Below are 17588 nucleotides of genomic sequence, written 5' to 3'. Positions count from 1 at the left end.
GAATGTCAAAGCTCTGCAGTTCATTGCCGTACCAGGCCCTGGTCCAGCCTATAGATGATCCTGACATTACCTGCACAGTCGTGTTTACTGGGCTACTTTCTCCACTCTTTACCTGTAGAGTTATGTTGATTGGGCTTTCTTGCTCCTTACCTGTGATCATTGGGCTCTTCCTCTCTTACCTGCAGCATTGTGTTGATGATATGTTATAAGATTTGGGATGGAGTCGTAGAGGTGCCTCTCTGCCAGGTAATACTGATTCTGGGCTGTCTGACACACCACATAATGGCGGGTACACCCTTGAGGCTCCCTAGAAATGTATACAGCAAGTCAATTACTGTACATGTTACAAGTTTATATCAAATAAGTCAACAGAGATGGGTAGGGAAATAGGAGAGTGCTGAGCTCACAGGTCAGTGATGCAGAAAGACTGAACACTGGTATGATTGCCTGAAAAATGCAATATAAATCAAATAAATAAATAAATAAATACTGATGACGTGATGTTACAGGACAGACTTCAGTCTCTGCTTCTTGTAGCTTTTTCTCCATTCCAAAGTGACAAACCCACAAGTTTTACCATGTAGTGAACACCGTAATACAAAACATTATTTTACCACATCCTCCACTGTTTGAAGCCCTCTATATCTTGTAATTAGTCTCTCTTTTTTGTGGGCATTTTTATTTATTTAGTTTATATCATTTCAATTGATATTCTGCATTTCCCAGGGAAGACAAAAGCAGATTCCATAAAAGATAAATATAAACAAATAAATTACATAAACATCATCTAACCTCTCAATTCAGTTAAGACAGGTGCATTACCCAAACCATCCACCACCCATGCCTAGTCATCAAAACTCAACATAACTTCAGGTATTGCTCCTCCCCGCTCACCCCTCAACTAATGATTCCTCATATAGAATCCACTTCAATACAACAGATCCCAATAGGACCAAAACAGGAATATCCCTACTAATACTACTCTTAACCAATATGCCTTGATCCTTTTAATGCAACTGCTAGATAAACCAAAAACCCTCTAAGTGTAAGAATAATCGAAATACGCAAAAACAACTGATCTCACCAGAACAAATGAAGATGTGTGACAGAATAATTTTTAAATTGGACAGAATGACCATCATATTGCACTATATGATTTTATCTATTTATTTGATTGTTTTTGTATACCGTCAATCTGTAGACAGTCTTGATGGTGCATAGCAAAACAAAATAAATATCATCAGGGCTCGAAGTGCTGCCCTTGTAAAGTGCATGGGTTTTAATCATCCGTCATTCTGAATTTGTGTAACACACATTCAAAAACCTATGTGCAATATAATCTTGATTTTGTGCATAACTCAAAAAAGCACTTATCTATAAAGTTGCTTCCCAAAGGGTTAGGGATGCTGTTTAAAAAGGTTCCACCGCCTTATAGTTGAAACGCCCGACATTGCGATGTTTCGGAAGATCTAATTTCTTCCTTCTTCAGGGGAACACAAACTACATATGAAATCAGCAGAGCCCCAGAATAGTCATTTGGGGAACATATAACGCTCTGTGCTGACTATGCGTAAAGTTTCACAGGAGAGAATCATCACACGATTCATCAGACATTGGGAGATTTAAAAAGAGTCATCCAACACGATTCTCTCCTGTGAAACTTTACGCATAGTCAGCACAGAGCGTTATATGTTCCCCAAATGACTATTCTGGGGCTCTGCTGATTTCATATGTAGTTTGTGTTCCCCTGAAGAAGGAAGAAATTAGATCTTCCGAAACATTGCAATGTCGGGCGTTTCAACTATAAGGCGGTGGAACCTTTTTAAACAGCATCCGTAACACTTTGGGAAGCAACTTTATAGATAAGTGCTTTTTTGAGTTATGCACAAAGGCAAGATTATATTGCACATAGGTTTTTGAATGTGTGTTACACAAATTCAGAATGACGGATGATTAAAACCCATGCACTTTACAAGGGCAGCACTTCGAGCCCTGATGATATTTATCATACAGTGCAATATGATGGTCATTCTGTCCAATTTAAAATGTATTCTGTCACACATCTTCATTTCATCTAGTGAGATCAGTTGTTTTTGCATTTAATGCAACTGCAACATTGCTCCCCACTTTGATGGCAGAGGGGAAAAGAGGAAATGGATTCAGATGCAACTGAGGGCCCCAACTTCTGCGGTCTGGGATATGATATGCAGACATAAGGGAAAAAGCTCAGGGCTGCTTCTATGGCCAAGTCCTAAAGGAAATGAAGAAAGCATGCATGGAGGTAACTTGCTGGTGCGGCAGTTACCACCCTTAGCAGAAGGCATGGAGATTAGAGATGTGAATCGGAACCGGATTCGGTTCTGATTCCGGTTCCGATTCACATTGTGATTTTTTTTTTCGTCTGGCCCGATTGGGTTTTTTTTATCGGCTGCGCCCGAGCCGATAAACAAAAAACCCACTCCGACCTTTTAAAACTAATCCCTTAGTTTCCCCCACCTCCCCAAAACCTTTTACAGGTACCTGGTGGTCCAGTGGGGGTCCCGGGAGCGATCTCCCGCTCTCGGGCCGTCGGCAGCCACTAATAAAAATGGCGCCGATGGCCCTTTGCCCTTACCATGTGACAGGGTATCCGTGCCATTGGCCGGCCCCTGTCACATGGAGGGAGCACTGGATGGCCGGCGCCATCTTTAAAAATGGCGCGGGCCATCCAGTGCTGCCCAGCAAGGCACCAGTCTGCCTTGCTGGGCAGACTGGATGGGCCATTTGGTCTTCTTCTGCCGTCATTTCTATGTTTCTATGTTTCTATGCCTTGGATCAGCTTTGTTAATTACTAAAATATATACTGTAACCAGTTTTATTGGCGCACCTTTTTAGATATGATATATCTTGTCTGTTTTTTGTGTACAGTTTTCTTGTTCTTTCACTAAAAATAATATTCGGAGATGGCAGTACATACATACAAGTCAGACAAAGCGCTGATGTTTGTGTACAGGAAAGGAGACAAGGCTGGCAGTCTGACACTCTGTTTATCCCCAGGAGAGGGGCACTGAAGGGAAGGCATTTTTGGTAGATTTCATCCTAACAACTGGTGTCCCATTCTCACGTTTCCAAAATTTGTCTGCAGTCACTGGACAAAATGGCACCCAGGACAAGGATTGGTTTTTTGACACCCCGCCTTCCTGTGTGGACTCAACATGCTCGCAGTCTTACAAAGGGACTTAGAAATAAAAGCCTCTAGGGCTCGGTGCCCTGCTTGCCCATCCCTTGCATCAGCCCTGGATGCTGCTTACTAGTGAGGTGTGGGTTAGTGGGGTTGACTCACAAGATCAGGCTGATAGAAAAAGAGGGAGGAAGAAGGAGATAAAAGCAGAAACCATTTCAGCAAGTGGTGATAAGGCTGATTATCTACCAGCAGGAACAAACAGTTTCTCTCAGTTTTACCTCCTGAGCCCAAGCTGGTAACTCTATTTGTACTGCATGCCCAGGCGCCAGGCAGCTGGGGGAGCTCCTCAGGTTGTTCCTCTTTCTGCGGAAGGATGACAAGTGGCAAGGCCAGAAATCAGAACAGAAGGAGGGGGTGGTCAGGGGCGGCTCAAGGCAATCTGCTGCCTGAGGCGAAGGATGAAATGGCGCCCCCCCCCCATGGCCTGGTGCAGGGGGAAGGCAATGGAGGGTGACGTGACTTGTCCAAGGTCACAAGGAATGACAATAGGATTTGACCCCTGGCTTCCCTTGTTTGCAGCTCTAACCACTCGGTTTTTGGGCCTGTGATTTTTTTGTTTTCAGTCTACGGTGTCTGCACTAGGGGGTGCCGCAGAAATGTTTCATGGGGCTTGCCTGCCTCCCACCCTTCTCCGGGATCTGCCCCAGGATCTGCCCCCTGGGGGTGTGAGAGGTTGGTGAGTGGTGGGAGTCTGTGTGTGTGACACACTCTCTCTTAGGGTTGATACAAGGGTATTAGATGCCCTACACAAACCTTACAGCCTTTCATTCCCCTTTCCCTCCCTTCATAATTAAAACTTATGCATTCTTTTCCATTTTAAAATTTATTAATTTTACCAACCTAAAAAGGCAGATTGCACATGGAAAATAGATATTCAAAGAACAATCTTCTGAAGTAAAAATATCACAGCAACATATATATTATATAGGCATACACTGCAAAACCACACTTTCAATAATAATAGTTTAATAGACTTACCGGTAATAAGCTGCCTTTCTCATAGTAATCAAGGCGGTTTACTGGATCCCATATGGTATTAGGCCTATGGTAAAGTGCACTGGGTGTGGACTTGGCCCACAGAAAGCCAGGAATAAACTGAACTACAATTCCAATATAGTAAGCTTTCCGTATCATAATTGCCAAAACTCAACTTAAGAAAAAGCCATATTGCAAATATTACATCAGGGCCTAAACACCAATACACCTCCTATTAGGAAAACAGATTAAAGCCAGGTTGTTGTAAATCCCTACACAGAAACTGCATGCTAGCAGAATAACTAAAGCCCCAGTCACACAAGCAGAACACAGAGAGACTCATCAAATACAGAATAAAGAGATCATAAAATATAAAATTAAAATATGCAGACAAAAACTGAACTGGAAATCACAAGAAGCCAAACTCTGTAAACAATGCAAACAATCAAGAAATATAAAACATTAAACATACCAATAAAAAGAATGTCAAATCTGCTGATAAATTCAGCCAATTAAAAACATGTATAAAAATGTTTAAAATATTACCAAACACTTATAAAATATTTCAGAACAGCAGATACATCACATCCAATAATTAAAACTAACAAGGATAAAAAATTCTCCCACTCTCCATAGCTGGGAACTTTAGATTTCCAGTCCTCCTGAGACTGTTGTAGATTGGAGAAGGGTGCACAAACTTTAACCTCTCTCACACACATATATATACAGGTACTCTCACACACACACACACACACATATGTGCCTAGGCACTATCTCTCTCATAGACACACACATACACATATATACACACAAAAACCCTCTCATATATATATATATATATATACACACACACACACACACACACACCCTCTCATACACACACACATACATACATACACACACAAACACCCTTCTCATATATACACATACACACACCCCCCCTCTCATCTATACACACACACACACCGACCTCTCATATACACCCCCACCCCACCACCTTCTCATACACACACACACACTCACCCCCACAACCCTCTCATACAGACCCTCCCACCCTCCCTCTCATATATACCCCCAGCGGCGGATTCACGATGTCGGACCGGCCCGGATATTCGCCGCCCAGGCTGGCCCAGGACACATCACATGGTCTGCCGAGCGCGGCTCTGTCACGGCCGCACACGGCAGACCATGTGAATGGAGCGATCGGCTCACCTGGGGATGCCCGATCCCCCGATAGGCCAATCTACCCCTGTATACCCCATACCCTTTCATATACACATACACACCCCCACCCTCTCATATGCATACACGAACACCCTCTCAACACACTCACAAAGTCTCTCTCACACACAAGCATTCACTCTCATAGGGCAAGTCTCTTTGACACACACATTTTGGATCTTTTCTCTGGCTGCACGGTAAGGCCTCTTCTGCCGCAGTACGTGGGGAAAATGCGGGCGGCACCGCAGTGACTCTTCTTTGGCCCCTGGGACCTTCCTTTTGCTGGCAGGGAGTGAGAACCCTGCCAGCATGTCACAATTCCGTGCTGCCACAGGACCTTTCTTTTGCTGGTGGGGAGTGGAAACCCCCGCCAGCATGTCGCTGCTCCACGCTGCCAGCACTGCAGGTGTTCCTGCTGCCAGAGTTTGCCTGAAAGAAGGGTGAGGTAGGAAGGTTTCAGGGGGCAATTTTGCTGCCTCAAAATCTTGCTGCCTCAAACTCTTGCCACCTGAAGCGGCCACCTCACCCTGCCTCATTATAGAACTGCCCTGGGGGTGGTGGCAGCCAGAGCCTCTACAGCATGGGTTCCCAACCCTGTCCTGGAGGACCCCCAAGACAGTCAGGTTTTCGGGACATCCACAATGAACATGCATAAGATAAATTTCCATAGCACGCAGATTTTATCTCATGCATGTTCATTGTGGATATCCCAAATACTTGACTGGCTGGGGAACCTCTGCTCTACAGTATCCTCGCCCCTCCATTCTCCTCTATACTTACACTGATGATTTGGTAAACACAGAGACTGTGTATTTTCCAGCCTTGCTAGAGTCTCTCACAATGAATCCGCCTTCTTTACCCTGCAAGAAAGAATGAACAATCTGAGCTGGAGACAGAAAGAGAGAGATGCACTTACACACAACAGGATGTGTTCACATTTATTTGAACTTTTGTCAAAACAGAGTCCCAACAGGATTTACAGTGCAGGCAGCATGTCATAAAGTGTGTTTTGGTGTTTGTATGTGGAACTTGGCTGCCATTTTGCTTGGTGCTGTAGTAAGTGAAGTCAGCTCTGCGGCGGATGCCTAGTGAAGGGATGGGTAATGCTTGTCCTCAAGAATCACAAACAGGTTCACTTTTCAGGATATATATGCAACAAATATTCATCAGTGTTACCTTTGCTGTAGGAGCATGGTTCATTTTCATATTTTGGTTATCCTGAAAACTAGCCCTGTTGTGGGCCATTTTACCAGAGATTCATATCCTTGTCCTTACAGTATATTACTGGAACAGTCTATACAAAAACTTCCAAAGGGAAGAGAAGAAATAAACCAATGTGATTATTATTATTGCTCAATTATGCTTAAGGGAACTAAAGGCCCAGAGTAATAAAGTGACTTTTCCAAAGTCAGAGCTGGGAATTTGAATCTGTGATCTATGAGGCTGCCTTGCTGAATGTTCAATCTGCTAGGCCAGGGCTTCTCAACCGGTGTGTCTCGACACACCAGTGTGTCGCCAAGCACCGGCAGGTGTGTCGTGTGCTCCCAGTCTCTCCTGCTGCTCTTTCTTCCCTGCTGCCATTGCCACCGGGCTATCAGAAGAATCAGTGGCATCTGCGGCTGGTCTTTTCTTCTTCCCGCACCCCCCCCCCCCCGTGACCCGGAACAGGAAGTGAAATGCGGTGCGTAGGAAGGAGAAAGAGCCGTGTCATTTGTAAAAGTAGCAGAATCGGCCCCTGAGCAATCGAAGCAGCCGTTAATCAGGAAAGGAGACAGCAGCATGAGCCTCCCGCGGCCGATGGGATTCTTCCTTCTTGGCCTGCGGGGGCTGGAGGAGGAGGAGGCTGCTGCAGCTACCATTTGTACTGGGGGGGGGGGGGGGGAGTGAGTGAGAGAAAGAGAGAGAAGCAGCCAGCCAGCCTGTGTGTGATTGAGAGAAACTGGTCAGAGAGCTGATGTGTGTGTATATGTGAGAGACAATGAAAGTGACTGCTCAGAGAGATGACTGATGTGTATGTGAGTGTAAGACATTAGTCAGGGAGGTGACTGATGTGTGTGTGTGTGTGAGAGAGAGAGAGAAAAAGCATGGAAGTAAGAAATCTGGGTATGTGAGAAAGCATGGGCATAGGAAGCCTGGTGTTGTGGGGGTGTGGGAGTGTGTGTGAAAGAAAGCATGGGAGTGAGAAGCCTGATTATGTGAGAGAGAGCATGGGAGTGGGAAGCCTGTGTGTGTATGCATGCATGAGAGAGAGAGACTGGTTGGTAAGGTGACGGTGTGTGTGAGAGAAAGAGACTGGTGTGTATGAATGTGAGAGAAAGAATGTGATTCAGGGAATGAGAAGCCTGTGCACGTGGAGAGAGTGAGTATGGGAGTGAGAAACCTGGGTGTGTATGAGACACAGCATGGGAGTGAGAAGCCTGATTATGTGAGAGAGAGCATGGGAGTGGGAAGCCTGTGTGTGTGTGCATGCATGAGAGACTGGTTGGTAAGGTGACTGTGTGTGAGAGAAAGAGACTGGTGTGTATGAATGTGAGAGAAAGAATGTGATTCAGGGAATGAGAAGCCTGTGCACGTGGAGAGCGAGCATGGAAATGAGAGAAAGACTGGTGTGTGTGTGTGTAACAGAGAGAAAGTTTGGGAATGAGAAGCCTGTGCATGTGAAGAGAGTGAGTATAGGAGTGAGAAACCTGGGTGTGTGTGAGACACAGCATGGGAGGGAGAAGCCTGTATATCTGAAAGAGAACATGGGAGTGGGGAGCCTGTGTGTGTGTGTATGCATGAGAGAGATCAGGTGACTGGTGTGTGTTTGTTTGTGTGTGTGTGTGTGACAGAGAAAGAAAGTGATTATGGGAATGAGAAGCCTGTGCATGTGAAGAGTGAGCATGGGAGTAAGAAACCTGGGTGTGTGTGAGACAGCATGGGAGTGAGAAGCCTGTATATCTGAAAGAGAACATGGGAGTGGGAAGCCTATGTGTGTATGCATGAGAGAGGTCAGGTGACTGGTGTGTGTTTGTGTGTGTGTGTGAGAGAAAGAAAGTGATTATGGGAATGAGAAGCCTGTGCATGTGGAGAGAACAAGCATGGGAGTGAAAGACTGGTGTGTTTGTGTGAGACAGAGAAAGTGATTATGAGAGTGAGAAGCCCATATATGTAAGTAGAACATGAGAGTGGGAAGCCTGTGTGTGTATATGCATGAGAGAAACTGTTCAGGAAGGTGACTGGTGTGTGTGTGTCAAAGACTGTTTGGGAGATGATTGGTGTGTGAGAGACAGAAACTGGTCATGGGGGCATGACTGGTATGGTGTGTGTGTGAGAGACATGGGCACTAAGGAAGAGGACCATGAGTATAGAGCTTAGCTTCTACTGCTGCCTCTTGTGTGTGCCACGGCCTGCATGGAAGGGGAGTAGGAGAGCTGCTGGAGGGGGTAAGTAAAGGTGGCTTTTTAAGTTTATTCTTCTTGATTGACTTCCATTTTAATTATTTAATATTATGTGATGTCTGCTTTTTTAAAATATTTTATTGGTGTTTGGAGAATGTTTAATAGTTTTTATGAGTTTTTAATTGTTGGATGTTATTCTGTTCATAGCTGTTTTGAAACATTTATTCTGCTTATTAGTATAGTTTTACAATTATTTCTGTGTGGGGATCTATAGCTGCTTGCTAGTTCTGTTTTCCTAATAAAAGGTGTATTGGTTTTTAGGGCCTGATATAATATTTGTAGTGTTGCCTTTTCATAGATAGGGTTGCTCCTGTTTGAGTATATTCCATAATACAGGTGTAACTGTGTGCGGATTAGTTTATGTGCATTACTACAGATCCTGGGAGTATGTTAGGTCAGTTCTGTGTCTGTTACCGAGATGAGATATTTTACTAGCATGTAAGCATTTGTATCAGTCTTATTTGTTGTGTTTTCTCAAGAGGACATGCATTGGTGGTAAACTGCTGTCTTTTCATAAGTAGGGCTATTGAGCCTGGAAGTAGAAGGAGTTTGAGTTGCTGTTACTGGGATGACACCAGAACCAGAATATCTTTTTTGTAGGGTGAGTTGTATGGGGAATGTCATAATTCTGCTTTACATCCATTATTGTGGGTCAGGGGGGTTTCCCATGGATACAAACTGTATTTTTACATCTAGCCCCGTGACGATCATGGGTCAGTGTGTCATGCATGTGAGAACCATCTGTCAGGTGTGTCCCGACAGAAAAAAGGTTGAGAACCACTGTGCTAGGCTACACCTACTCCCTAGCAAGAAACAACATCAGCCAGAGCACATGGGGTATGCTAGTGAGCACAAAGCATCATGTGAAGCTTGGGGAAAGCAATTTATTGTACTTGTGCAATGAAGGATTTGTTTTCCTCATGTTATATAACTACTCCAGATAGGTATTTGAAACTGTGCCAGGTTTTCCTTTGCAATCAAAGAATTCTGCTATGCTATGCAGAGATCTGGAATTTCCCCAAATGCTTTGAGATTTGAAATTAAGAAAACAGGACTGGTTTGGTTTCAATGAGGTGATCTGAAATCAGTTGGCAAGTGTGCCCTGTGTCTTGCAAAACCCATTTTCTTTCACCCATGCGGTGATCGTTTAATAGCTGTGCAGGTAGGAATATGTACACTCGGACTCAGGGGTGATTTTATAACAAAAAGGTACCGGGTCAGGGAGTGGGGGGCTGAACTTGTGCCAAACTTCTGTCTCCCATGTGCACTCTCCACCCAAGCCTTGTTTTTCTACCTTCCCCTTGCCTTCCCCTTCCCTACCTTCCAACCAGGCCAGCCACTACAGCAGGGATTAGGTAGGCAGTGGCCTCCTGTCTCCAGCAGCTGGGAGGAGGAAGTTTGTCTGCTGCCATCGAATGGGTCAGGCAGCTGGACGGTAGCCCGAAATCTTTGATGGCTGGTTGGATGAGCTCTGCCAGCTGCTATAGCATGGGGCAGGTGGTGCCCTCAGATCTTTGGCAGCTGTCCCATCCCTGCACAACCAGCATTTCTGAAACTCAAGGGCGGGAGCTGGCACTTTCTAGCTGATGATCTCATGTGATTAGCAGTCAGGAAGTGCTAAGCCTGCAACCTTTTGGAAATGCTCACAGTGCCTTCAGTATGTGGCACCTTTCCCTGGTCTCCAGAGCCTTGAACTATGGCAAATTCATGAAACACGAAATTGCCATAGCTTAGAAAGGATCCAGGTCAGCAACCCGGCCTGACCTGGCAGAGTCACCACTGCTCAGACTGCTCCAGTTGTCTAAACTAGTGATTCTCACCCTGATCTGTCCAGTGTACATGAGATATAGTTGCATGTGCTGCCTCCACTGTATGCAAATATACATATTCACTGTGGGTAGCCTGAAAACCAAACTGGTTGAGTGATCCTGAAGAACTGGACTGAAAAACACTGCTTAAAGTCTTTTCCTAAGAGCTCTAACCCAGTGTTTCCCAATCCTCTCCTGGAGACAGGCCTAACCAGTCGGGTTTTCAAGATATCCATAACGAATACGCATGAGATAGATTTGCATATGTTGGAGACCCAGGGTATGCAAATCTATCTCATGCATATTCATTGTGGCATGCTGATCCACTCCTGGTTTTGTCCCACTGCATGCATTTCTTAGAGAAAAAAAATTAGAAAATCAGAATTACAAAACGCAGGCATGCAATGTGGTAAAACCGGGCCTGGATCAGAAATGAGATAAAGCAATAACCTTCTCAGGAGGGACAGAGTGAACAGTCACTTGGCATCACATAGTACACGAAGCTACACTAGGCTGCTCATATCTGTGGAAAAAGAAAGGGTGGCCAGGGGCTGACTGGAATATAGCAGGGAACAGCTGCCATTACAGTTTGGGGAACAGCCCAGCAGTGGCAAATCTGGAAATCTATGCACTCCCAAACCTTCTACAACAAAGCTCCTTACATTATATAATCTGAAAAGGCCCCATCCTGCAGCGAGCTGGGAAATCCATCCCTCTTATTTTGTTTAAAGAAGAGAAATCATTCCAGTGACATGCAAAGCTCAGGAGACAAATGAAGGATCGTCCAGCATCTTCAGTCCTCACTCTGAATAAGTGTTTAACTGCAAGTTTTTTAAGAAGTCATTTTAACCAGTAAACTCAGCCGCGAGTGCCCTAAGGTTTCCGGGAGCCTTCAGCACTGAGGTTCAGCTTCAGTCTAGGCCATTTGCTCACCTCTTTTTTCAACAGCTGCTCTGCTTGGCTCCTAGTCATGTTTTTCGAATACCACCTGAAAATAAAAACAACCACAAATTCATCTGCTAGTGGTGAGAAAGATGTGTCGTTCAGGGGTCAGCCTGGGGAAAGTGTGCCAGGCACCGTGGGCTGCTTTAACTTTAGTGTTAATAGACGAGATGCAGAACTCCCCTTCAGAAAAAAGAAGTTACAGTGCTGAGAGGCTGTTAATCTGAATTTTGTTTTGTTATTTGGACACTCAGATAAAATCATGAGCAGGAGGTCCACAGGAGAGCTGTGGCCGTACCAGAGGCAGCAGGAGATGTGTAACCGTACCACAAAGGCAGGCAATATGTAGCGGTATTGCCAATGCAGAAGGTGAGTGGCTGCAAGAGATAGCAGCAGTAACAAGAGTCACAGGATCCGTATTGCAGTACCAGGGGCTGCAGGAAATGTGAAACAGTAACAGGACCTATGAGAGCTGCACATAGCAATGCGGCCATTCAGGTGCTGCAATGGTAAAGGCTGTGGGAGCTGTTGCAGCGGTAGGGCCTATATAAAAGTGAGATGGGAGATCTGCCCTGGGTTCATTTAAGCTACACACTATCTGTTCCCGACATAGCAACCACAGTGGCACTAAAGAAAGGAAAATTAGTTTATAGTGAGAATAATACAGTCACCTCCTCCTCCCGTTTTCTTTTATGATTCTTTCCCCCAACTTATATTTCCATAAAAGTGAAAGCACAGGGTACTGCTGTCCTGGTCCTCTCCAGAAACCCCTGCAAACAGCAGCCTCATGCAGCCAAAGTGTGCGTAGCACACAGCTGACAAAGAACCACAGGCTGGGGGAATTACCCAACACAGAGGCCTTAGAAACATAGAAACATGAAGACCGTATGGCCCATCCAGTCTGCCCAGCCGTCCAATTAATTTAGCATCAATTCCTTAGAAATCCCCTGTATTTATCCCATGCTTTCTTGAGTTCAAATACTGTTTTCGTCTCCACCACTTCCTCTGGGAGGCTGTTCCACGCATCCATCTGTAAAGAAATATTTCTTAAGAATATTCCTACCCTCTTTCAACCTCACCTCATGGCCCTCGTTCTAGAGCCTCCTTTCCATTGAAGAAGGCTCACCTTCTGTTCGTGGAAACCTTTGAGATATTTAAATGTCTCTATTATCTCTCATATCTCCCCTATTTCACTTTTCCTCTAGGGTACACATGTTTAGCTCTTTAAGTCTACCCCCATATGCTTTACGACAAAGACCACTGACCATTTTAGTAGCCACCCTCTGGACCGACTCCATCCTATTTATGTCCTTTTGTAGGTGCAGGCTCCAGAGCTGTGCACAGTATTCCAAGTGAAGTCTCACCAGGGACCTATACAGGGGCAATATCACCTCCCTTTTTCTGCTGACCATTCTTTCTGGCTTTTATCGCTTTATCCACCTGTTTAGCCACCTTAAGATCATCAAATGCAATCAAGCCCACTCCTCTTTTTTAGCTTAGAAGAATTTCACCTCCAACACTGTACCTTTCCCTTGGGTTTTTGCATCCTAAATGCATTACTCTGCACCTTTTAGCCTCAAATCTTAGCTGCCAGATCTTAGACCATTTCTCAAGCTTCATTAGATTCCTCCTCCTGTTTTCCACTCCTTCCTGGCTGTCCACCCTGTTACAGATCTTGGTATCATCGGCAAAAGGACAACCTTTCCCGAGAACCCTTCTGTTATGTCGCTCACAAAAATGTTGAAAGGACCTGGTCCAAGAACCGATCACTGAGGCTCACCGTTAGTAACAACCCCCTCCTCAGAGAAAACTCCATTTACCAATACCCCTTGTTGCCTACTTGCCTTAACAAACATGTTTTGGAAAGGACTGAAACTATGAGAAATATAATGGAGCAAGAAACTCTGGACAGAATATTAGAGCCTACTTTCTGGGGTGCACATGTCCATGCTTCTGTGTGAATCCCAAAACAATACCACAGTAAGGACCCTCTTGGAGTCCCTAACACAGTCAGAAAATTTGGCATAGCTGGGACACTAAGTACAAAAGTTTTTAGGACACACATTGACATGGTGATCTCATAAGCCAGGTTTTCTTCCTTTGGAAAGTAGGCTACAAAAGGAAAAAGATCAAACAAAAATAGGAACAGCATCAAGAGACAGAAATGTTTATACAGTAGCAAGAGACAAATAGGTGATGCTGCATGCTTATTACCCCAGCAGCTAGGTGTAAGTAGACCATTATTACCCCAGCAGACCATGTGCTAGGCGCAGGCAGGACTCTTTGAGATACTCACTCGTACATTTCTAGGGGGTCTCTTGTCTCTGTGATGTAGTTACTAGGAATGTAACCCTGTTGCCTGCAGGAGAGGACAGGAAAACATCAGTCACTCCCGATGAACAACATCGCACAGGGGAAATGAAAGCAGAATGAATACTGTAACTTAAGTACCGTAACCAGCTCTGAGATGGAAAATGGGCCCAGGAACAATACTGGAAACCAGTTAAAGGAGATTCAAGATGAGGGTCTGAGACACCCAGGAAGGGCAATCACGAGCTCTCCAGACACTACAAAATGAAAACCACGCTATCCACATGCATCTGTATCTAGCCACGTGCATGTATTTAGGCACTTAGGCCTAGATTCATCAATCCCTGCAGAATGATGAGCTGCCGTGGGATAGGGGGCGGGGGAAGACGAAAAAAGGGGTGAGGGTGCTAGTGTGCAGCCGGCCGCATCACGGCAGTGCGGTTTTGTCTGCTGTGGTGCGGCTGTGCCGCACACTATCGCCCCCATAGCGCCACACTATTTCCCGTGCTCCTGCCCCATTTCCCTAAACCCCTCCCAAACTCCTCCCTAACTCCACCCCTTCCCCTAATTTTAATGTTACCGCTGCAATAAGCCCATTATCACATGCTTTAGGGCGTTATCGCCCTAACGCACGTGATAATGGGCTATCGCACCTTGGAAAATGACCCTATGAGTTTGGGAGAAAAATGCATGCCATCTTAGCAGTGGGCACACTTGTGATGGAAGTGGCACATGCTCAAGTGATGGGAGGTGCCTGGGTGGTGGGAAGCAGCTTGGGTAGCGTGCAGCAGCAGCTGTCATGGACCTGGATCATCACGGATGTTTTTCCTTATTTGAAAAATTGGGGTAAGGTGGGTGCAAAAGGAGGATGTCTCCAAGAAATAAAATGGATGTATCCTAATCATAGGCGGTACCAGCTCTCTGACGGAGGATGCTTCGTATCAGAAAACACTTTTGCCCTGTAATGGTGGCTGGAAGCAGACCAGATTAATCAAGTAAATCTGAGTCAAAGATTCACAGATCCAAACCTGATGCTGAAGCGAGAGGAAGGAAGCTCCCCCGGCACCCGCCTCGCTGGGTATAAGGTGTGCAGTGTGAGGGGTGTAGCATGGGGTTTGCTTATGGATAGGGAACCCCATGGGGATCTCCACTATAGGTGGCCCTAACATTAGAAGCCATTCTAGAAATAGCAGGAGAGCATATCATTTCCCCACAGCTCCCCCCACTGGAGGCTCCTAGAAATAGCAGGAGAGCATATAATTTCCCCACAGCTCCCCCCACTGGAGGCTCCTAGAAATAGCGGGAGAGCATATCATTTCCCCACAGCTCCCCCCACTGGAGGCTCCTAGAAATAGCGGGAGAGCATATCATTTCCCCACAGCTCCCCCCACTGGAGGCTCCTAGAAATAGCAGGAGAGCATATCATTTCCCCACAGCTCCCCCCACTGGAGGCTCCTAGAAATAGCGGGAGAGCATATCATTTCCCCACAGCTCCCCCCACTGGAGGCTCCTAGAAATAGCAGGAGAGCATATCATTTCCCCACAGCTCCCCCCACTGGAGGCTCCTAGAAATAGCAGGAGAGCATATCATTTCCCCACAGCTCCCCCCACTGGAGGCTCCTAGAAATAGCGGGAGAGCATATCATTTCCCCACAGCTCCCCCCACTGGAGGCTCCTAGAAATAGCAGGAGAGCATATCATTTCCCCACAGCTCCCCCCACTGGAGACTCCTAGAAATAGCAGGAGAGCATATCATTTCCCCACAGCTCCCCCCACTGGAGACTCCTAGAAATAGCAGGAGAGCATATCATTTCCCCACAGCTCCCCCCACTGGAGACTCTTGCCTGTGTTAGAGCAGTTGATACCTGCAATCAGGGTAGGATGTTGTTAATGTCGGTATACAAAAACTTTGAATAAATAAATAAATAATAAAATAAGAGCTTCAAGGAGAGGGATTTATTCTGTTGATTCCCCCTAACCTTGCTCTGATTGAGGCTAGGAAGAGAGAAAACCACATTTCTGACTCACACCCAGTGTCTGAATTGTGGCATCTCTGTGTTTCGAGTATCTTTGGGAGTTTTTGGCAAACTTTTGATTTTGGGAGAAAGTTTTGCGTCCTCCCTTCATGCCCAATAGAGGAAAGACGATGATTTTACTTTTCCTGCTATATGAGTTTTGGGATCTCTGCAGTCCAAAAGATCCAGTGTAACATCTGAGAAGAGAATTGGGAGTTTTTAAGAATTTCATCTGGAGGAGAGACTGGAGACCCCGTATAGGAGTCTCTGCCCTGGGACAGCAGAATGCAGAGGAGTGGAGATTGTAAACATAAGAACATAAGAACATAAGAAAATGCCATACTGGGTCAGACCAAGGGTCCATCAAGCCCAGCATCCTGTTTCCAACAGTGGCCAATCCAGGCCATAAGAACCTGGCAAGTACCCAAAAACTAAGTCTATTCCATGTAACCATTGCTAATGGCAGTGGCTATTCTCTAAGTGAACTTAATAGCAGGTAATGGACTTCTCCTCCAAACTCAAGCAGTGGACCACAGAGAGAGCCCATTACATCCTGGACATCTTATTTTCCACCTCCTTAAAAGTCAGAGAAACTCTGGCACAAATACCACAGGACACATACTTGGATTAAGTTTGGTATTTTGGGAGTTTGCGACTGATCATGGATGTAACCAGAAGGAAGGGCGTTTTGTGCCAGCTGATTACTATGACAGTGAACGTTTATTTTGAATCAATAAACCAGAGGGTCCTGTCTCGTTTATTTGATACTGAAAATTCACAAGGAGTTATGTATTGAGTTTGTACCTCTAGAGAGTCTTTTGCTTAATGCCCTGGGCCCTGGAGGTATATCCTCCCCATCCACCCCTTCATTTGAGGAATCCATGCCAGGGTTTAGACAGACTTTGCCCAGGTTGATGGTGACCCCCCCTGCCTTCCTAGCCACAGCTAGGAGATGGGCTGCTCGTGCATACATGGAAACAGCCTCTTACCCATCTTTGTCCTGTGCTCGCCACCAGGGCAGGTTGCTCTCCTCCAGGATAAGGTACTCCTCACCCTTCCTCAGGGGCAGGTCCTGAGCATTCATCGGAGTGTAGTCGTATAGTGCCACAACCTTCTTCAACTCAGCTGGCTCCAGGGGCAGTGGCTTCTTTATCTTTACCTGTGCACACAAAGATAAAGGCAAGGCACGTGTATCTAGGAATCTGTACGAGCTGCACTTGGAAACCGAGTCCATATACTACAAGCTGTTAGCCGCTGGCATCACCCTGTGATGCTAACCTGCTCAACCTGACCTGTGGATAAATTTACATGCATTTAAAATAAACCATATATATATATATATATATATATATTTCTAAATATCTAAATCTTGGCATATATCGTTTATACTTCATCGTTTAAACCATTAGTGCTGGACGAAATGTGGGGAAAAGGACCTACAAGTGACTGGCAAAAACTGGCTATTTTTCAACCAGACCCTGGCCAATTCCCTCTGGGGGGAGCCTAGCAAGTTGGCAACCCTGCTGTGATAGACAACGACCACATCACAGATGCTGTTTAGCAGCCAAGGGCTTGAGGCTGCTGAGATACGATGTGAACTAGGTTTGTTTCCTATGACGAGGTGCTTATAATTTATTGGTTTTTTTAACTTTTT

At 45.5% G+C, this 17588-nt stretch overlaps 1 protein-coding gene across 5 annotated transcripts in view; it reads right to left on the bottom strand.

The window, feature by feature from the left end:
- The window catches only part of BTK (Bruton tyrosine kinase), a 107823-nt gene that overhangs the window by 23166 nt on the left and 67069 nt on the right, over positions 1–17588 (bottom strand). For all 5 annotated transcript variants that reach the window (XM_029607372.1, XM_029607374.1, XM_029607373.1 and 2 more), the window contains exons 8-12: positions 16924–17093; positions 13906–13968; positions 11601–11655; positions 6200–6279; positions 180–307 (exon numbers count right to left, since the gene is read on the bottom strand). In XM_029607372.1, coding sequence (XP_029463232.1) covers positions 180–307; positions 6200–6279; positions 11601–11655; positions 13906–13968; positions 16924–17093 — 496 coding nt within the window. The remainder of the gene's footprint in view (positions 1–179; positions 308–6199; positions 6280–11600; positions 11656–13905; positions 13969–16923; positions 17094–17588) is intronic.

This window comes from Rhinatrema bivittatum, chromosome 6 (assembly GCF_901001135.1).
Source record: "Rhinatrema bivittatum chromosome 6, aRhiBiv1.1, whole genome shotgun sequence".
Lineage (NCBI taxonomy): Eukaryota > Metazoa > Chordata > Amphibia > Gymnophiona > Rhinatrematidae > Rhinatrema > Rhinatrema bivittatum.
Note: the sequence above shows the minus strand (reverse complement) of the source record. Positions and strands in the feature narration are given on the sequence as shown.